At 36.4% G+C, this 23,418-nt stretch overlaps 1 protein-coding gene and 1 pseudogene across 1 annotated transcript; both read right to left on the bottom strand.

The window, feature by feature from the left end:
• Window positions 1-7,528: 7,528 nt before the first annotated feature.
• LOC118903541 (olfactory receptor 2G3-like) lies at window positions 7,529-8,470 on the bottom strand. The gene has a single exon (XM_036868694.1). The coding sequence runs from the start codon at window positions 8,468-8,470 to the stop codon at window positions 7,529-7,531; it is 942 nt and encodes a 313-aa protein (XP_036724589.1).
• An 8,568-nt stretch (window positions 8,471-17,038) lies between these two features.
• On the bottom strand, window positions 17,039-17,967 carry LOC118903540 (annotated as a pseudogene).
• Between the last annotated feature and the right edge of the window lie 5,451 nt (window positions 17,968-23,418).

Here is a 23,418-nt window from a genome sequence, read left to right as displayed (position 1 = left end):
GTGTCGAGGAGGCAAACTTTTACCTTGATCCTCAGGGTTCTTTTTGTCTGGAACTGAGAGTTAAATTGACGTTAAGACAGATCAACAGGAGAAGAGCATACAAATTTATTTAATACAAGTTTACATGACATGGGAGACCTCATAAAGAGTGAAATCCCAAGAAAATGGCAAAATCTACTTACTTTTATATCAGGTAGAACAAAGAGAGAAAATTGTGGAAAAGTGACTAAACTATGTCAGGTTATATGAGGAGGCTAAGGAAAATAAGAATTATTTTAACAAGGTCTGTGTAGAATTTTCTTGGTTTCACCTCTGGTCCTTGATGATAAGACCTGTTACTTTACTTCTGGTATAAGGAGGACATCTTTCATATGCGAATGTCATCTCCTGATTTTAAGAAAAAAAAAAAAAGGTCAGAGTGTTTTTCTTGTATGTGCTGTTTTTCAAGTACCTTTAACTCAAAATAGTGAATATGCCAGAGTGGCATATGTCAGGTGTTATGTTCTGAAATCCTTCACTAGGCATTTTCTCCCTCTCTTTCCTGCATTAAATCCCTAGTATGCTGCTACCCATGCCTTTGGCTTTCTTAGTTTTCTCCTTCCTTTTGGTGGAGTGTAGCCCCCAGTGGCTTCCTGAGAATGCTGAAACAAGAAGAAAAATGAGAGCTCTCATATCTGAAAATTTCTTTAGTATCTCATAATATTTACTTGATTGATATTTTGTCTGAGCATAAAATTCTGAGTAAAAAGTTAATTTCCTTTAACACTTTGAAACTGTTGTTTCTTTATGGTCTACTTTCTGGTATTTTTGATGAGTACTCAAATGCCATTTTTATTTACCAGTCTTTACATATGAATTTTCAGCCTCTACCCCATCCCCCTCCTAGCTTTTAGTTTTTTGCTTGGTTGCTGGTAACTGCAATCTCATTTTGCTCTCTTTGTGTGGATCTATTTTCTTTCATTTTGCTGTGTACTTGTTGACACATGCAACAGGTAGATAATTTTCAACTCTCTCTTTTACACAATGAAATTATTTTCAGCCATAATCATAAAATTAAATAATAATAATGGTCAGGGTAGGCCGCCCCAAAACGTGCTTCTGGCATGTTGATTATTTTGAATCAAAATTACTTAATAAGTGACCAAGGCAAGAGGGACACTCTGATCCTCCTCTCTGACTCCCTGAAAGCAGGAAACAAATCTCTCGTGTGAAAGGGGCATTCCCTGCATCTGGAGGTAAAAGGACACACTTATTGCCAGAGACAGAGAATGTGGGCAGAGAAGCCTGCATAAACAAACCTTGTTACTTCTTTAATTTACCACCCAGCACCCAAACAGTTTAGATTTTTCACTAATTAAACATTCAAAACCTAAGTTTCTTTGTCCCATCAATTCTTTATAAATTTATTGTTTCTTTGTCTAAAATGTATAAAAGTGGCCAGCTTTGGCCACTTCTTAAGTCCCATTTCTATGAGACCTCCACGTGCACAAATTAAACCTAGTTTATTTTTCTCCTGTTAATCTGTTTTATGTCAATTTTGTTATTAGTCCAGCCACCAGAACTCAAGAGGGGTAGAGGGGAAATTTCACCTTACCCAAAAAAGAAAAAAAAATAGTATAAGAATATATTCTTTCACTGAACTTTGAATATATAATTGTGTCAGTAGAAAATAAAAAATAAAAAATAAAACAAATAAAACAAATATTACAATATGAAAACCAAACATCTGCAAAAGGAACAACATCTGCCACTGATGTAATATTTTATTTTCTTCATTTGTTCCTTAATGTTAAGAAAGGCAATTAACAATTAAAAAGAACAAATCTCTATTTTAATTATAGTAGTCAACTTCAGTTAAACATTCACTTACCAAAGATATTATACCTTCAATTCACACTTTGTTTCACTGTTTTAAATTTTAAACATAAATTAAAAACTCCAGGTGGTCATATCAGAAGACAGAGGGAAGTATCTCAAGTTTCTGCAATTGCTATGGTATCGATGTTTATTTGTAATCTACTGTTCAAGTGCAGAAATATGCAGCACTACAGGGACTGGAGTTTCAAACTGTGTCTGAAGCTATTTAGAATAATTCCAGCCATTAGAAAGTAACTCTTAAGTCTGTTTATGTCAGAAGCTGACTGGGAATTCTCTAAATCAACTTCCAGGTAGAATGCAATGCTTCTTAAAAATAAGTAATAAAAATTTACTAAGTCAAAATTTACATTATTAAAACTAAATAGAGACTGCAGCAATTGTTTAGACTTTAGATCCATAAGTTTTTCTGTTGATTTTTTTTTTGACAAGTATACATTATCACTGAATTTGTTTAGAATTGGCAGCACAAGTGATAATAACAAGCAGATTGACTTCAGTTGGTTTTATTATTGTTTTAAAATTCTCTACAATGTACCCGCTTTGTGCATGCACCTGGGGAAGACAGCTCCCACCGCCCCATGTTGGTAGACCACTGCTCAGTGAGCTCTTTAAATTCTTATATTTTAAAAGCATTTTCCTTCCCTCAATTTTGTTCCTTTCTCTCTGCCTGAAGTTCCCTTCCTTCAAATGTCCTCCATTCATCCTCTGATTTTTAAAAAATTTCTTCTACTATTTTTCATCTACTTGTTTTTTTTCTTCTACTCTCTAAGAAATTTCAAGTTTATCCTTGAATACTTCTGTCTTTTAAATTTGTTTTTACTGTTCTAATATTTTTTATTGCTAGATCACCATCCTTTTTTCCTTATTGTTCTGCATTTAAATCATGGGTGTTTGTTTTTCTTGTTTTTGTCTTTGTTTTTTTTTTACACTTCCAATAAAACTTTATTTTTTAGTTTAAAAATTGTCAGAAACTTACAAACCAATATATTTTGTTATATTGATCAAATGTGTAATAATTATAATAATAACTAAGTCAATGTAATGTGTTTCTTGTTTGTTTTTTTAATTTTTATTGGAGTCACGGGGTTTTTTTTGTTTGTTTCATGAATCTTCATTAAGTATACCAATTATAAGGATATTTGCTCTTCTTTTATTCTGCTTCTTACATGTCTTTCTCTCTCTCTCTCTCTCTTTTTTTTTTCTTTCTCTGTTTATGTTTGTCTCTCTGTGTTAGAGTCTTCATTCAGAGGTGAGGCAATGCATTCACTAGAAATCTGATTGGAAGTGCTTCACACTTGGGCAAAGCTTGTTAATAGGACGATCAAGATATTTCATTGGAATAACACAAATGTCAGTACACTTTTGGTCTTCCAGATTTTCCACAGGAAACACTTGATTTTCCTGTCTAAAGAGTTATAGGTCAGGCCAGTGTTCTGGGAGCAGAATGAGGAAAAAATTGAGAGAGGGATGCTATATGTTGCACCTAACCGATTTCCTTGCCTTTAGGGTGGCACCACAGTCAAATCTCAGCCAGGCCTGGCGAGGCTCTCTGATTTAACTTTTCTAAGAGTGACCACACCTTTTATCTGCTTTGATATCAGAAGGCCCCTCACCTGGTTGTGTGGGCTAGAGGGACATCCACTTTTTAGGCAGATTTTTATTTTTATTTGTTTAAGTTTACTTTTATTATTAAATAACTTCTGTTCCATTTGTTCTTCCCAGGTGTACCAATTATTCTTATATTGAATCTCTATTTTCTGTGCTCCACAGTCATAGTTTCTTTTTTTTTTTGGCCACACCATGTGTGCGGCATGTGGGACCTTAGTTCCCCAACCAGGGATTGAACCTGTGCCCCGTGTATTGGGAGCGCGGAGTCTTAACCACTGGACTGCCAGGGAAGTCCCTTTAGGCAGATTTTTTAATTGTTCTGATTTTAGCCTCTACAACCTGCCTTATAAGATACCCAATGTTTTCCTTTCCCAAGCCTCCACTGCTACTCCAGGGCTCTGTCGTACAAATTACCTTTATTCTTACTGGCTGCTCCTCTCTGCCTCCCAATCTTTTAAAAGCAGTTAGATGTCACTTTTTTTTCTGTTAAGTCATTTACTTTCTTCCACCTATTTCCTATCTTCCAAAAGTTTATCGATCTCTTCTCTGCTCTCAGATCCTCTCTAGTTCTATTTGTCCTTACGGATTCATACAACTTTGTATTTAATACAATTTTTATGGTTTTTTAGAACGGAATGGTAATAAATATTTTTGTTAAATTTACTATGCTTAATCAGAATCATTTTTCTAAAAATCTATTTAGGTAGCTGGTTATGAGGATAAAATAATAGAAAATACGTGTTAAGCTCAAAAAAAATTCACCTTAACTTTTTATTCAATAAAGATTTATGCAGTTATAAAAATGTAAGGTGCCATATTATTTTTATTCCTGATATAGATCACTGGAAGCCAATGATCTGATTTTCATCCTTCAAAGGTGATGCCCTCTGAGCCTTAGCACATTCAGGACGTTCTTACGTGGAAAGCAACTTGCTTGATTCCACATATATTTGTAGTTTTATCTCTTCCTTCAAAGCACTACTCAGTAGTCAGTAGATCTATCCTTTACTATGAATTTCTCAAACACACGGGCATTCAATATACTTGCCCTCTTGTTTTATTTTGCATCTATTATGACCTTAAATTGGTTTTTGTTTCACAAATCATGTAATATATTTTATAGGACTATTATATTTGTCAATAATGCTAAGATGTTCTAATTCTTCACAGTGATAAACATACAATGGTGTATAAATTATTACTTATTAAGTGAATAATGAATAAACTGTTGATATGTTGATTTATGACTTGATTCATCAGTTCTTTGTGCACATGTTTTCCTCTTAAGGGAAGTTCTTTAAGGGCAGAGATCATAGGTTTGTTTTCTTTAATATAAATTTCTTATTGATTTAAAGTGAGAAATTAAGTAATGCTATGAAAATATAAAAGGGTAACTGTGAGGATAACAAGGAGAAAAAGACAGCTTGTGGTTATAAAAACTAAATAAAAGAGAAAACAAAAATATGGATAATTATACAGGTGAGTAACGGCTCATGCTGGTACAACTTTTCAGAAGAACTTGCCAATAAGGACCTCATCTGATACTGTTATAGTATGTGAATCCAGCTTGTAGGTTGGAAGGTGAACTATATGACCAAACATGAGGTGTGCTGTAATGTTTGGATAGGGATATCTTTGTTCAGAGTTTACATGAGGAATACATTTTCCCCCAGACTCTGAGAATATGAAACCACAGAAATCAAAGCAAGAATTAGATACTGTAATTGAGTCACAATTACTAGATCACAGTAGACTAGTTGCTATTGGCTTGTCTATGAAAAAAAATGCATGTTTGAGTGAAACAACTAACCAACATATTTGGTTAGATGTTAAAAGCAGAACTCATTTGATTATCACAAGTGAACTTAGTAGAATATTAATTGTGACTTGTGACTACCCACATAATTTATGCCCAGAAAACATATACTTGCCATCAAGACCACTCAATTTGATACCATAATTATCACCAAGATCAACAGAGTTTATTAATGATAACTGGCATTTACTGAGTTCTTACTATATGCCTTCTAACGATCTCCTAAAATACAACAAATCTCTGAGGTTGTCCTCATTTTAGAAATGGAGAAAATGTGGTTTAGAAATGTTAAGTGATTTACCTGGAGTTATGCAGTTGGGAAATGAATGATGGAGACAGGGCATAGACTCTGGTCTCTTTGAGTTCAAATATTCTTTACTACCACACTACAATATCTTTCCTTTGGAAATAATGATTTCAACTGTGTTGTCACCATTAAAGCAAGTGTGTCATACTTTTTAATACGTGAGTGGAGAAAATAAATCATATGTTATTTCCATATTATGAAGACAAAAAAAAGAGTAACTTATTTTTGCCATATTTTCAGGTGATTATTTTTCCATTCAGATATAAACATAAATGGGTATCTAATTATTGACTGGGTAAACTGAATGCAATTGAAAGTAATAAGCATATATTAGATTAAAACAGAGGGAATATTATGATCAGAAAATTAGAAGATTGAAACGACTTTAATTGATATTTATTGATTACTTTTTGCAGTTGCTTTACTTATTGTTTCAAGCTGGTCTCACCTTATGGTTAAGCAGTGTTGTGGCTGGATTAGCCCTTGTGGTTCTTATGATTGCCAGATGCCCTCAACAATAACCACTGGGAAACTCTGAAAAAAGAAAAAGGTTCATTACTAACAAGTTCAAGATTGTACATGGCAAGTCTGGCCTCGGGTAGAGACAGAGAGCAGGTCTGGGGTTCTGCTTTTACTGGGGCTGCAGGTGGGGGCCTCAGGTTTCTGGGTTCCCTCTTTATTGGTGAAAACATAAGAGCAGGAATTAAAAGAGCAGGAAGAGAAGAACAAGCGGCCCAAATTTTCAGTTACCTAAAATGAACCAATGGTTCTTTCTGAGAACCCTTGAAGTGGATGCTTCCACAATCAAAGCTTAAGTCAGGCACTTGCATTACAAAACAAACAAACAAAAACAAAAACAAAAAACTGTTAAACATACACTACACTTATATTACCTTTTGGATCTTTTAATCAACATAATAATAAAGCTCATTCTTTTTTTACTCATAAGTAAATGTGGATACAAAAAACTTCAATAAAACTTGCACAAGCTCCAAAAGGAAGTTGTGGAGTTAAAATCCAAATTCTCTAGTCTAATCTCTCCACTGTATACCACAAGGCAAATGTAATAAATGGAAATTACTTTTGGGGCTTCCCTGGTGGCGCAGTGGTTGAGAATCTGCCTGCCAATGCAGGGGACACGGGTTCGAGCCCTGGTCTGGGAAGATCCCACATGCCACGGAGCAACTAGGCCCGTGAGCCACAGCTACTGAGCCTGCGCGTCTGGAGCCTGTGCTCCGCAATCGGAGAGGCCGTGATAGTGAGAGGCCCGCGCACCGCGATGAAGAGTGGCCCCCGCTTGCCACAACTAGAGAAAGCCCTTGCGCAGAAACGAAGACCCAACACAGCCAAAAATAAATAAATAATAAAAATAAAGGAAATTACTTTTAGAGATAGTTGTTTCCAGGAATTGTTCAAATATTTATGGGAAGGGATATAATGTAGAAGCAGCCAGGGAAATGGTTGTTAAGCACATCATAAAAATGGAAAGAAGAGAAAGAAAAAAAACGGGGAAAAGGAAGGAAGCAACAAGAAGGAGGGAAGGGAAGGGGTAAAAAAGGAAAGAACAATGGACAAAATAGAATGGAGAGTGGAAAAAAGGAAGGAAGACTGAAGAAAACCATAGGAAACGAGGGCAAGAAACAGAAATGATGTGAATAATGCACATTTAAAGGGTGTGGGGAGATATTGCCTTATAAAGGGCCCAAAAGAAGCCTGAGAAAGAGGTTGAAGAGGATAGATAGTTCTGAGGCCAAGTAATAGACAATAATGCAGACTGTGAAGATTACATGTGTTCTCATAGGTTAGTAAAGTTCCTTAGTAAAGTTCTTATAGGTTAGTAAAGTTCATCTTGTACAAGATGAACTTCAGGGTTTTTTTTGCCATAAAAAAATTGACCACTGTGTGCTCTGCTTCATTTTTTATGAGCCTAGGTCTCTGTCTCCGTGAAATAGTCTTCCCAGTGCTCCTTTCACATCTCTGTTCCTCAACGTGTAGATGAGAGGATTGAGGGTTGGGGTCACTACTGTGTAGAAGAGGGAGATGTATTTCCCATACGTACAGGCATAAGAGCTATTGGGCTGAATGTAGACAGCTGTGATGGTTCCATAGAAGAGGGACACTACCATCAAGTGGGATCCACATGTCCCCAGGGCTTTGCACCAGGCCTGGACTGACTTGATCCTAATAACTGCATTGACTATATGTCTATAGGACACCAATATCAGTGCTAAGGGCAAGAGGAGCAAGGCCAATGAAGCAATGAATAGCTGGACCTCACTGGCCTGGACGCTCACACATGCAAGCTTAATCATTGAGGGTACCACACAGAAGAAATGATGGAGCCACCGGTGTCCACAGTGAGGCAGCCAGAGGGTGACAGTGCTCTGGATAAGAGTGTTTCCTACTCCACTCAGCCACGCAACCCCTGCCAGAGCCTGGCACAGCCGTGGGTTCATCACAGCTGCATAGTGGAGAGGTTTGCACACTGCAGCATAGCCATGGAAAGCCATTACAGCCAGGAGAACACACTCAGTGGAGCCCAAAGCCAGGGAGATGTAGAGCTGGACAGCACAGCGCAGGGCTGTTATGGTCTTGGCTGGTCCTCTTAGGTTCCACAGCAGCTGGGGAACAATACTGGTAGTAAGGCAGATATCAACTAGAGAGAGGTGAGTGAGCAAAAAGTACATGGGTGTTTTGAGGTTAGGATCTATGGAGGAGATCAGAATAATGATTGTATTTCCCACCAGAGTCAGGAGATATGATACCAACACAACCACAAAGAGTATCTTTTCCAGGTTGGGCTGACCAGAGAAGCCCACCAGGATGAAGTCGTCTTCCGCACTACTACTGTTCATGCCCATCACCCTGTTCACAAAAAGGAGGAAAATATTGTAAGAATTTAGAGAGGATAATGTGTTGGCCTCTGGTCACAATAACAACCTTTTAAAATTACTCTTTGAAACACTGACTCTGAGAGAAATTACTGTGCCCCATAGAATAAATTTTGGCAGTGGCCTTCAGAAGCTGCAGCAAATGACATTAAGGACCAGACTCTGTACAGAGAGGCACATGAAGGCTAATTGTAGAAGAAAGAGTTTTCTTGAGAGATAACTATTAGAAGGTGAGTTAAAATTTATCACAGAAAAAAATAAAGGAAGAATATCAGAAGAAAAAAGTATATTTGATTAATTTATAGCTTATGACAAATCATTCAAATTAAATGGGGAAAACCCCGTAATACTGATGCTTAATATAAGTAAATAATATATGTAAATAACATTGCAATTTTTCAACTGTAATTTTGAGGTGGACATGTTTTTTCCAGGATTTTCATTATATAAATGACAGTCTACTTCTGGAGATTATAGAGGTTATTTTTCCTACAAAATGGCAAACATGTGGCTATTGAAAGGAATAATATTAACATTTATATCTAAATGTTTAATCATTATGCACACATAATGTCAAAAATACATTTCCTTTAAGGATTAGTTAACTAATTTAGTCCACCAGCTTATTAGTAACGTAAATTCATGCACGTATTCAGAGCAAACCTCCTTGCCTTCTTTGGTGCATGGTGCTGAGGACGGGAGTCAGCTTTCCTGTCTTGCATGATGAAAGACAAGGTGGTTGAATCTTTTTTTTTTTTTTTTTTTTTATTTATTTATTTATTTATTTTTGGCTGTGTTGGGTCTTCGTTTCTGTGTGAGGGCTTTCTCCAGTTGCGGCGAGCGGGGGCCACTCTTCATCGCGGTGCGCGGGCCTCTCACTGTCGCGGCCTCTCTTGTTGCGGAGCACAGGCTCCAGACGCGCAGGCTCAGCAGTTGTGGCTCACGGGCTCAGTTGCTCTGCGGCATGTGGGATCTTCCCAGACCGGGGCTCGAACCCGTGTCCCCTGCATTGGCAGGCAGACTCTCAACCACTGCGCCACCAGGGAAGCCCAAGGTGGTTGAATCTTAATGGAGGGAATGAGAATCAAGGAAAGGAAGGTTGTTTGGCGGGATGAAAGAGGCTCCTCGATGCACATCAAATCCACGTCGAGTTTTTACCTTCAAGAAGATTAAAGAGGCCAAGATTTTTTTTTTCACAATTTATTTTTATCAGTTCTGCAATATTTACTAAATCCATTTCTCTTTTCCAAAATCTTTTTTTCACACACACACACACACACACACACACACACACACACACTGTATTTTATTTTTACAAGAGATAAATAGACATCAAGCATTGTACATGGATGACCACAACAAAAGCAACAATGATTGCAATTACCAAACATGAAACACACTCATACTATGTCATAATATTGACATTCAGTCCAGTAATCCTCCACTGTAGCAGCTCCTTTACTTTGCAGTGAAAATTGATTTGTATATAAAGAGGCCAAGATTTTTAATGATTTTTAATGATTTTTAAAGCCCAAACTGTTATAAATGCAAAAGTTTAAAATATATTCACTGATACAAAGCGTATTCCCAAAGACCGTAACTGTATTTCATGTTTAAGACAAACAGGCACTTTTACACGTCATCACTGAAAATCACTCAGGTTTCAAAATACTTCCCTAATAACTGCATATCCTAAAATTGTTTTATTACTTGTTGTGAAAATTAATCATAGAAGTAAAATATATTCTCAATGATAGATATATTAATTTAACTTATCATGTAAAAATGATACTTAGCAGAACCCAGTGGAAAGGGAATGAAGTTGAGGGAAGGGTCAGGTGGGGGATCCGGATATTCAACAGCAGTATGAAGTCACCGAGTGATCTCTCAAAATAGCGAAAGCAAATAATAGTAAAATGAGACTACAAAAGAATCGCTAAGGAAAAACTAGTTGATATTATATAGACATTTTTCTTATAAACACAATTATATATATTCATATCCATACACAAAAACACAAATATACACATACATGCATAATTCCTTCCATTCTCTTATTCATGGTCAATTCCCATCCATTTAGTTACCCTAAAAAGTACTCATTTTTCCTATCAAAGGAATAAGAAAAAGCCAGACCCATGTCGTTTGTTCAATTCTCTTTAATCCAGCCTGCAGGTTGCTACCTTATCCTCTCAGTCAAATGAGAATTTCTCCTGTGTTTTAACCCACGCCCCACTCCGCCACAAACATACACACACAACACAATACTTCAACAGAAATACCATGAAAGATCAATTCACAGTCATGAACTGGTTCCCTATTTATAAGGATAGTTATAACAGTATGTTCACTTTAGGCTTGTAGAAGGATTCTATTCCACTATGATGCAAAATTGATCATCATTGGTGTACTATATGATCTCTCCTCACCTGGATGAACATTACTTTAAACCAGAATCTCAATTTACCATTAAAAGTCATAGGCATCGTGTAGATATAAAATCAAGGCATCAATAGAAGTAAATAAGTTGAAAGAGAGGAACTTTTCCAGACTTTTTTTTTTTTTTTTTGGCACACTGATACTCTCAGTGTAATGTGAAAAAGAACTTTAAGCCATAGCGTTCAAATTATTATTACCTTGAAATGACAAGAGAGTGCCAAAGGCCCATGTATTGGTTGTAGGGACTATTATTTGAGATGGAGCTCCCTGAAGATCAGCAAGTAGGCAAAGACTGGGAAGGACACAGGACACTGAATCTGGAAAGATCCCAGGGACACAGTTCTCCCAATATGGCAATTAGTACCAGGCTCTGTAGTATCCAAAGAAGAACTGTCCCAGGAGATGATTCTGAAAGAGATAGTTTTGCCCCTCTGATTTTTTCACTTTTGTTTCCATCTAGGCCAAACCACAAAGATATTTAAGTTCTGGCCTCATAACCACCCAACACTGAGTTGTTTTCTCATTTCTGCCATATTCATGTTAAATTTCCAATCAGATAATCTATATTATACATATAAGTACATATATATTTAAAACTATATCCTGTTGACTCATATCTTCATATTTTCTGTCTTTTTAATTTTAGCCAATTTGGTGGTATATATCATGATTTCAATTTGTACTCCCCTGATAACTGATGAAGTTAACCAGATGACTTCACATTTATAATTGCCTGATAATTGACAAAAAATAAATACATAAATGTGAGAAACTGAAAAGCAGTCTTTGGCTACAGAGTCAAGTAAACTTTACTGCCTAACTTCTCCTTTTCCCTCTGCAGAGTTTTACCCTGGCAAGTTCAGAAACTGCACTTACCAAGCTAGAGGCACAGAGGAAGATGCACAAGATGGATAGTAACAACTCTTACTTTACCCAAATCCCCACTGCAAGGTCTCAGACAGGAACAGGCCCAAGCTTGGGAAGCACAGAATCTTCAAATGTAAATAAAGTGTTGCCTCATAGTGAACATTTTAATTACAGTACTAACATGAGAATACTTTATTACTAAAAGTGGACATTTTTACTGTTTGAAAATGACCAAAAAGATTATGGGGCATTCTAAAGATGTAATCCAGGAGCAAGGAAAGAATGGCTACCTGGTACGGGCAGGATGAATAAAGCAATAAAATTATTGTTCTTCTGTTTTAATCACAGCCCATGAGTAGTCTCATTGTTAATATATCAGTGGGTAAACATGCACTGAGTTTTGCTAGGTGCCAGGCACTCAGCCAAGCAGGTCATGCATTATCTCACTTATTGCTCACCACGTTATGAACTTGGTACTGTTATTCCAATCACTATAGATTTGAAAACTTTACCTTCTAGAAGTTCAATAACTTCCCCTGGGAATTAGAACCTAGGTTGGTCTGACTGTAGAGTCCATGATCTTATATAATACAAAATACTCTCCTAGAGATCATAGGAAAGTTCAACCTCCTTAGCATAATATATTTGTAAGTCCCTTTGTGATTTAGTCCTTTTTTACTCTTCCAAGTGTATCTCTTGTCATTTCCTATTACATTCTCTCTCCTCTTGCTATAATAGAGTACTTGAATTCCTTGAAAGATCCGGTTTTTTCTCATATGTTTATTAATTAGTACGTGAAAGATGACCTGGCAATGCAGAGGAAGGGAATATAATTGGGCAACAAGAAAAGATGAGATTTAAGTTGGATTTTGAGAAGTAGATACAGTGTAAATTGCAAAAGTTTAATAAAAGGAAAAATATTCAGAAACTGCTGGGTGTTTAAATATTAATTGAACATAAGATGAATGACAGCATGTTGTGGAAGATAAGGGATAAATTAGATCAGGATGATGGAGAACCTGGAACTATGTGCTATTTAGACTTATTTTAGAAAAGAAATAACAGGCCTAAAATGGAGTCACTGTGCTAAGCCCACATAAGCAAACCAAGACATAATACCTAACCTAATTGCAGTTACAACCTCCTCCAGGAATGTGGTTTTAGCTGGTCAGTCTGGAATTTTCTGGTCAGCACCCTGAAATAAAATTAATGTTTTCTGGCAATACAATAAAAATTTAAACATAAACCTTCTTCTCTGCTCTTTGGCCTCCTCTCTCCCCACACTGTGCATTGTGTATCTGCATTATGTATCCACCAAACCTCTCCCATCAGCAGAAATACCTGCTCAACCATAAAAAGAGCAACTTTCTCCCAGCATCAACAAGACAACTCCTTAAAAGATGACATTCCTTCTTGATCTTGTAAGGGGTCACATGACCCACCACGATGGTGCTTAGATCTGGATTATGTAAACTGTCAGTAATATGTCATTTGATGTACAGCCCTCTGTCTCAAAAAACTTTTATAAACTGTGTCTTGACTTCTAACGGGCGGAACAGTTCTCAGAATTTTCTGAGATGCTCTTCCGGGGTTATAATCCTCAAATTTGGCTCCAATAAAATTTTCCAATTCTTTCTTAGATCAGCTGATTAATTTTTTGTTGACAGCACCAATGAGGCAATCTAATACTTAGTCCCCTTCCATCCCGCATAGGTAGTTTATCTAAACCTGAAACAATTCACTCTTTTCTCCTGCCTATAATAGGCTCCCATTTTGTATAGCTTCTCTCTACTAGGTAGATGGGATGCTGCCCGATTTATGACTCATTCAATAAAGCCAATTAGATCTTCAAATTTACTAGGTGGAATTTATGTTTTTTAACACTGGTAATCATTTGAAGCCATTTAAATGAGAAAAGTAGAGTTTATATATGGAAAATAATTTTATAGAATAATCAAACTTATCATGGAGAAAAAATAAGGTTTGAAGAAAACAGTTAGGAGATTTTAGAAATTCAGTCACAGATACCAACAGGTTATGTGCCTAAGAGGCTAGAAGGTGAGCTACATGAGCTCCTTGGGCTGGGGTGAAGGTCTGTTGTGAAGCAGAGAGCGAGTTACACAGCTGAGGACACTCACAGTCATTGAATTAACTCTGATCTCCACACCAAATATGTCTATAAACTCATTTCAGCTCAGGGCCACAAATCTGCAAACTTTGTGACAGAGGATCTGAATTAGGGCACTGGAACATGAATGAGATGGAGGCAAAGGGTTAAGATAACAATCGGGAATAAGATTAAGAAGACTTTTATATTCATGTGAGGGTCAGGTAGACCTAACTATAATGTAGAACTCACACTTAGAGTTTATGCTGAGTTAGAGGAGTTATGAAAAAGAATGGGGATCCTTTGGTCTATTGAAAGGTTATTAGAATAATCTTAGAAAGTGATTAAAGATATCAGAGAGATCAAATGGCTAAGGTCTATGAAGTCATCATGAGTTTTGAAATCACAAAAGTGGTATAGAAATAGCCTGAATTATTGGGTTGTTTCTATTAATATCTAACAGGCTATGGACTAAATTCAGATTAGTTTACCACAATAGTCATGTAAAGTAGGACCTATTGTTACCACTCTTGTTCAGATGAGGACACTGTGACTTGACACAGCACTCTCAAGTACTTAAGTTCAGACCTACTTGATTAGCTTGACAGATTAGGTTTTGAACTCAAGCATTTTAACCCAAAGTCTCAATCATATTCTCTGGAGCACAGATTAAACAGTCAAAACCGGCTCTTAAGAAGTGAAAATTGTTGCTGATCTAAAGAGAAGTGAAGAGAGATTTTGGCTGGTCTTAGTGTTTCCAGCACAGTGAAAAAGAAGTGCAATGTACAGGACAATACAAAATACAAGACAATTACAAACAAACAAACCAAGCACAGGTTAAGAAGGATGGAGGACGAGTGAAGAGTTTGTAGGTTGTAGAGCACCATACTATTTTTGAAAGAATTTTAATAATCTTTAAGATTTATTCAGCACTTACCAGTGCCATGAGTGATTTTTAAGTACTTTGCATGAATTAATTTATTTAATTCTCACTGCAAACCTAGGAGGTGATTAAACTGAGGAACATAGAGGTTAGGTAAAGAGAAAAGGGTTATACATAGATAGTGAGTAGAAAGAGCAAAGTTTCAAACCAAGGCAGCCTGGCTTCAGAGCCCATGTGTTTTACAATCACAAAGACACTGGGACATATGGTAGTTCTATTTTTAGTTTTTTAAGGAACCTCCATACTGTCCTCCATAGTGGCTGTATCAATTTACATCCCCACCAACAGTGCAAGAGGGTTCCCTTTTCTCCACACCCTCTCCAGCATTTATTGTTTGTAGATTTTTTGATGATGGCCATTCTGACTGGTGTGAGGTGATATCTCATTGTAGTTTTGATTTGCATTTCTCTAATGATTAATGATGTTGAGCATTCCTTCATGCATTTGTTGGCAATCTGTATATCTTCTTTGGAGAAATGTCTATTTAGGTCTTCTTCCCATTTTTGGATTGGGTTGTTTGGTTTTTTGATACTGAGCTGCATGAGCTGCTTGTAAATTTTGGAGATTAATCGTTTGTCAGTCGTTTCATTTGCAAATATTTTCTCCCATTCTGAGGGTTGTCTTTTCGTCCTGTTTATGGTTTCCTTTGCTGTGCAAAGGCTTTTAAGTTTCATTAGGTCCCATTTGTTTATTTTTGTTTTTATTTTCATTTCTCTAGGAGGTGGGTCAAAAAGGATCTTGCTGTGATTTATGTCATATCAGCAATTCCACTACTGGGCATATACCCTGAGAAAACCATAATTCAAAAAGAGTGATGTACCACAATGTTCATTGAAGCTCTATTTACAATAGCCAGGACATGGAAGCAACCTAAGTGTCCATCAACAGATGAATGGATAAAGAAGATGTGGCACATATATACAATGGAATATTACTCAGCCATAAAAAGAAACGAATTGAGTTATTTGTAGTGAGATGGATGGACCTAGAGTCTGTCATACAGAGTGAAGTGAGTCAGAAGGAGAAAAACAAATACCGTATGCTAACACATATATATGGAATCTAAAAAAAAAATGGTTCTGAAGAACCTAGGGGCAGGACAGGAATAAAGACGCAGACGTAGAGAATGGACTTAAGGACACAGGGAGGGGGAAGGGTAAGCTGGGACAAAGTGAGAGAGTGGAATGAACATATATACACTACCAAATGTAAAACCGATAGCTAGTGGGAAGCAGCCACATGGCACAGGGAGATCATCTCGGCGCTTTGTGACCACCTACAGGGGTGGGATAGGGAGGGTGGGGGGGGGGGAGGGAGACACGAGGGAAGAGATATGGGGATATATGTATATGTATAGCTGATTCGCTTTGTTATACAGCAGAAACTAACACACCATTGTAAAGCAATTATACTCCAATAAAGATGTTTAAAAAAAGAAAAAACAAAAAAACAAAGACACTGGGAGAAAAAATACGGCGTTGAATAAGATTGAACACAAGGTTTTGCCCCGTAGACTCTAGGTCCATCTGAAACTAGGTTACATTAAGTTTTAGTATTTCATTAAATTATAAAGTAATTTTTTATAATTATTTAACAATTATTTCTATTGTTTTTATTTAAAAACAAATATTTTTCTTTCTTAATAGCATTTTAAGTAGATTCATGGATCTGATCCTTTACTATAAAAAAAAAGCCCACATTTTCAAGTTTTGTTGTATTTTTTTCTTGAAAGGATTGGGATACTGTGTGTAAAACGTTTTAAATAATATTACACAACAGCTCTTTTACGAAGGAAGTGTTACAGTAATCTCCTCACACTAATATATACTTTTCAATTTTCTGGTTGCATATTAAACACTATTTAATTCCCTAATCAGATATGCAAGCACATATGTATTGGGTAGATCACAAAATCTCCCAGTTTTAAGATATGCTTCAGCCCTTCAAAGACATTTAATAAGAGAAGTGTGAATATGTTTATAAAACACACGCATATACACACACGACATTCCATGAGCTATGTAAGTGGAATCTAAATGTGCTTCTTTTTTCTAAACCATGCTAGCCATATTGTAGGTAAATACAGACAGAGAGGTAAGCAACAAGTTGGGAGTAGTTATTTAATGTTATGTCTCTTTAATAAGTTTCCACAACAGAAAGTCACTGTTTCCCTGATTTTTCCTTAGGAATTTTGTTCTCTTCTCAGCAGTCTTCTCAGGGCTCCTTTCACATCCTTGTTCCTATATATGAGGGGTTTGAGGGTGGGAGTTATAACAGTATAAAAGAGTGTAAGGAGCTTGCCCTGGCTATGGCCATAGGATCTCTTTGGTTGAACGTATATGGCTGAGCTGGTCCCAAAGAAGAGGGACACCAGTAGTAGATGGGAACCACAGGTCCCTAGAGCCTTGTGCCAAGCTTGGACTGACTTAATTTTTGTCACTGCTTGCACAATGAATCTGTAGGAGACCAATATCGATGCCATAGGAAGAAGAAGGAGAACTAACGTGACCACAAAAAGCTGGACTTCATATGAATGGATGTCAACACAGGCCAACTTGATCATGGCAGGCACTTCACATAAGAAGTGGGGCACATGGTAATGTCCACATCAAGGAAGCCGAAGGGCGATGGTTCCTTGGATGAGAGTGTGTCCTACTCCACTTAGCCATGCTAGTCCTGCTAAGGACCTGCAAAATGATGGGTGCATGACACTAGTGTAATTGAGAGGTCTGCAGACTGCTACATAGTGGTCAAATGCCACGATGATAAGGAGAACACACTCAGTGGAACCCAGTGAGAGAGACACATAGAGTTGTATGGCACAGCCCATTGGTGTGATGGTCTTTGCTGGTCCCTTCAGGTTCCACAATAGCTGGGGGACAATGCTGGTGGTGAAGCAAAGGTCAAGAGAGGAGAGATTTGTGAGGAAGAAATACATAGATGTGTGAAGTTTCGAGTCCAGGCAGGAGACCGGGATGATGGCTGTGTTGCCCAGGAGGGTCAAAAGATATGATATCAAAACTACCAAAAAAGGATGACCTCCAGTTGAGGCTGGTCTGAGAATCCAAGCAAAATAAAATCTCCCCCAGACATTTCATTGTTTTGTTCCATTAGTCTGTTATTGTAAAAGAAAAAAATGGATACAAAATTCAATTGAGGGAAAGAACATTATTAATATTTGCTTGTAATATTTGAAGTAAACTCAGATTTTTTTTTAAACTAGTGAGCTTTCACAGAGAAGGAAAAAAGGTAATTATTTAAAAAGATAATTATTAAAAGGTATTATTAATTATTTTAAAAGGTAATTATTAAAAGGTAATTATAAATGTCTTTTAAAAAGACATTCTTAAAAACAAAGGCATTCTTTTCTGTCATCATTTCTTGACTCAAAAAATATTTGAACCATCCTCCTTTTTTCATGTGACCATTCTCTTTTTCCCATTTGTTGAAAATTATTATTAAAGGTAATTTTCCTAAGAAGAAAAGAAAACCCCTCAGTTTGGGTGGCTATATAATTCTGTTAGTAGAGGAAAAGAAGATAGGAATGCTGAAGCAAATTTAAACGCCCAGTATGAAATGAATTATGAGTGATCATTGTTTGTTTCTACAGAAATTACAATGCAAAAATAATGGATAACAGTGAAGTAGTGGATCAGAAAAATAAATGGAATATATTTTCTGTCTTTTGTTACTAGTAGACAAAGCAGGTTATGATAATGTTTCTTACAACTAAGTATTTGATCAGAGTGTGATACAGGGTCAGACACAGGTGAATTTCAACACAGAGGGAAGCTAAATAATTTTATGTTATTTAACAACTGACCACAGTTTTTATATCTCAAAGTTGATGAAAAAAAGATATTTGTGATACATGCACATAAAAACACAGACACACAAACTCAGATGTGCACACACTTGTTCAGTTTTTGATAAAATGTTTTTGATAAAAACATTTAGATAAAAAAATAAGGTAAAAACTCACCTACACACACCCATTTAGTTAAAGACAAGGAATTGGCATTTGGTCAAGTCATGAAAAGGCAAAATATGTCTTTGTCATCCATTTTACATTCTATAGAACAAAACCAGTCCAGATTATAATATATTTCACCATACCTCTTCACTTACTATTTTTCTACATTATCATCATCAAATTTAATGCTCTAAAGTCAGTATCTTATTGAGTCATTTACTTTTAGGAATAATGAAAGCTAAATTTGTCAGCCTATTCAGGTATGTTTGTACTTCAAAAAGTAACATTGTGTTTTAAGTGGGATGACTATACTTTTAAAATTTTGTTTTTTAATGTTATTGAAGAATACTCGACAAATATAATTGTCTGTATTTAAAGTGTACAACATGATAACCTGATATACATATATATTGCACAATGATTACAAAGATCAAGAAAACTAACATATTCATCACCTCACCTAGTTAGCATAGTTAACTCTTTTCTCTGTGTGAAGTGAGAATCCTTAAGATCTACTTTCAGCAACTTTCAAGTATAAAATACCACATTATTAACTAAAGTCCCATGTCGTACATTAGCTCCTCAGAACTTATCCTTATAACTGAAAATTTGTATCCTTTGTCCTACATCACTCCATTTACCCCTGCCCCTAGCCTGTGAAACCCACCATTCTATTCTTTATTCTCTGTTTCTCTCTCTCTTTTTTTTTAATTCACTGCATAAGTGATACCATATAGTATTTTCATACATGTTGTAGTAAATGGCAGGATTTCCTTCTTTCTCATGGCTGAACATGATAGATGATAGATAGATAGATAGTTTCATTTTCTTTATCCATTCTTCCATTGAAGAACATTTAGCTTATTTCCATATTTTAACTATGTAAAACGGAAGAAATATCTAAAGGAAAATCTTTTTCCTTTTGGCAAAAAATTCAAGAACTTTCTTCCTACCATGCCTTTTTCTGATTATTCTTGTGGTATGAACAATGATTATATTTGACATCGATGCATAGAGAAAGGACTCCTGAAAAGGAAGGCAGAGAAGAGACAAAGCCGGTCATTAAAGTCGCTGAGTCAGTCAACGCTGACTAATGTACCTGGAGGCCACTCAAGAGGGAGAAAGATGTGGCAATACAAGAAATCAAGACAGGTTTCTTGCATCATCTAGGTCATCCCCCTTCTGTCTTTTATCTCTGTCAGCATGCAGAAAAAAAGATTGGTGACATGACTTAGGCATATTAGAATTGCTCCACTGAAGTGAATATCACTGCCCAATACCAATGAGCTCGGTGAAAGTAAACATTTCTTGAGTAGTAATCCTTCGAGAAAATCAAATTAGAAAAAATGAGAAATACATAGGATATGGATGCTCAAGACCTTGGGGATCTGTATCTCCAAGTTACTAATTAACATGGAGTTGTATAGAGTGTCCAGAACATGGGTTTCTCAAGGGAGAAGCATAAAGGAAGGCATTTCTCAACTGGACATTTGCTTTATCTCCAGCCAGACAATATCACAGACAAATTCTGTCACCTCTAACCCAGCCCCTCAAGTGTGGGTGTTCTTATATTCTTTCCTGTGGGTGAAGAAAAGAAAAAAAGCAATGCCTTTGCTATTAGACTTTAGCTACATAATTGAATAAGTGAGACTTGTTTCTCTTTTGTAACCAGCTATTTTCATTAACAAGTATAAATATTTTTCAATGTCAAAAAATATCAACCATAGCACCAGTGCCTGAGTAATACTTTATTATAAGAATGCACCAAATTATTTGAATAAGTTCCATATTATAATTTTAACATAAGTTAAAAACTGCTATGATGAAATTTTTTATAATAAAATATGTGCTTTATAAGTAAATATGTTCTCCTAATATTACATATTAACTTTATAGATATAACATTGTTATATTTAAAGGAGTTGAAAAAACTTTGTATTTCTTATAATGTCAGTGCCTAAGAGTGCCTCCACTCATTCCAATTCAGTGATTATTTTTGTCTTGCAATCTGCTAGACAAAAAATGTACACATCACCATGGTTTGTTTTTTTTTAACATCTTTATTGGAGTATAATTGCTTTACATTGTTGTGTTAGTTTCTGCTGTATAACAAAGCGAATCAGCTATACGTATACATATATCCCCATATCCCCTCCCTCTTGCTTCTCCCTCCCACCCTCCCTGTCCCACCCCTCTAGGTGGTCACAAAGCACCTAGCTGATCTCCCTGTGCTATGCGGTTGCTTCCCACTAGCTATCGGTTTTATATTTGGTAGTGTATATATGACCATGCCACTCTCTCACTTTGTCCCAGCTTACCCTTCCCCCTCCCCGTGTCCTCAAGTCCATTCTCTAGTAGGTCTGCGTCTTTATTACCATCCTGCCCCTAAGTTCTTCATGACCTTTTTTTTTTTTTTTTGATTCTATATATATATGTGTCAGCATATGGTATTTGTTTTTCTTTTTCTTACTTACTTCACTCTGTATGACAGACTCTAGGTGCATCCACCTCACTACAAATAACTCAATTTCGTTTCTTTTTATGGCTAATATTCCATTGTATATATGTGCCACATCTTCTTTAGCCGTTCATCTGTTGATGGACACTTAGGTTGCTTCCATGTCTTGACTATTGTAACTAGAGCTTCAATGAACATTGTGGTACATGACTCTTTTTGAATTATGGTTTTCTCAGGATATATGCCCAGTAGTGGGATTGCTGGGTCGTATGGTAGTTCTATTTTTACTAAGGAACCTCCATACGGTTCTCCATAGTGGCTGTATCAATTTACATTCCCAACAACAGTGCAAGAGGGTTCCCTTTTCTCCACACCCTCTCCAGCATTTATTGTTTGTAGATTTTTTGATGATGGCCATTCTGACCGGTGTGAGGTGATACCTCATTGTAGTTTTGATTTGCATTTCTTTAATGATTAGTGATGTTGAGCATCCTTTCGTGACATCACCATGGCTTTGGATTTGCCTTATGAAAACCTTCCAAATACTAAGTTTATGCAAGTACTCATCTATATTTTCTCCCATTATCCAAGTAAGATTCATCCTTTGCAGCAAAATCTTTACTATTTAACCCTTTTATGTATATTTTCATTACATTGGTTAGCCAGAAATCTAATATTTGACCATTTGACCCATTAAATAATGTATTAGTTCCTCACTGACTTGACATACCAAATATGTTGTGGTGATTGTTCTTATTATTGAACATTAATAATTAAGCAAGAGGAAATATATTCAATTGAAAGAGTATTGAAGTGAGTTATTCAGAAACACTTTCTGAGAGTTGAACTGCTATATATTAGAATGATAAGCTGTTTTTCAGGTAGTCAGACTTTAGTGCTAGAAAAAGCATCTGTACATTTGTTGTCATTGGCCTTTTTTTTTTAAACACACATAATAGTTTATTTTTATTTATTTTTTTAACATCTTTATTGGAATATAATTGTTTTACAATGGTGTGTTACTTTCTGCTTTATAACAAAGTGAATCAGCTATATATATACATATATCCCCATATCTCCTCCCTCTTGCGTCTCCCTCCCATCCTCCTTATCCCACACCTCTAGGTGGTCACAAAGCACCAAGCTGATCTCCCTGTGCTATGTGGCTGCTTCCCACTGGCTATCTATTTTACATTTGGTAGTGTAGATATATCCATGCCACTCTCTCACGTCATCCCAGCTTACCCTTCCCCGTCCCCGTGTCCTCAAGCCCATTCTCTACGTCTGCATCTTTATTCCTGTCCTGCCCCTAGGTTCTTCAGAACCATTTTTTTTTCTTAGATTCCATATATATGTGTTAGCATATGCTATTTGTTTTTCTCTTTCTGACTTACTTCACTCTGTATGACAGATTCTAGGTCCATCCACCTCACTACAAATAACTCAATTTTGTTTCTTTTTATAGCTGAGTAATATTCCATTGTGTGTATGTGCTACATCTTCTTTATCCATTCATCTGTCGATGGACACTTAGGTTGCTTCCATGTCTTGACTATTGTAACTAGAGCTTCAATGAACATTGCGGTACATGACTCTTTTTGAATTATGGTTTTCTCAGGATATATGCCCAGTAGTGGGATTGCTGGATCATATGGTAGTTCTATTTTTTGTTTTTTAAGGAACCTCCATACTGTTCTCCATAGTGCCTGTATCAATTTACATTCCCAACAACAGTACAAGAGGGTTCCCTTTTCTCCACACCCTCTCCAGCATTTATTGTTTGTAGATTTTTTGATGATGGCCATTCTGACTGGTGTGAGGTGATACCTCAATTTAGTTTTGATTTGCATTTCTCTAATGATTAGTGATGTTGAGCATCCTTTCACGTGTTTGTTGGCAATCTGTATATCTTCTTTGGGGAAATGTCTATTTAGGTCTTCTGCCCACATTTGGATTGGGTTGTTTGTTTTTTTGAGATTGAGCTGCATGGGTTGCTTAAAAATTTTGGAGATTAATCCTTCATCAGTTGCTTCATTAGCAAATATTTTCTCCCATTCTGAGGTTTGTCTTTTCATCTTGCTTATGGTTTCCATTGTTGTGCAAAAGCTTTTAAGTTTCATTAGGTCCCATT

Source organism: Balaenoptera musculus, chromosome 11 (genome assembly GCF_009873245.2).
Source record: "Balaenoptera musculus isolate JJ_BM4_2016_0621 chromosome 11, mBalMus1.pri.v3, whole genome shotgun sequence".
Lineage (NCBI taxonomy): Eukaryota > Metazoa > Chordata > Mammalia > Artiodactyla > Balaenopteridae > Balaenoptera > Balaenoptera musculus.
The sequence above is the reverse complement of the archived record's forward strand: the minus strand, read 5'-3'. Positions and strand labels throughout refer to the sequence as shown.

Excerpts from the sequence above, each read along its gene's own strand:
- LOC118903541 (XM_036868694.1), bottom strand. The coding sequence starts at position 8,470 with ATGGGCATGAACAGTAGTAGTGCGGAAGACGACTTCATCCTGGTGGGC.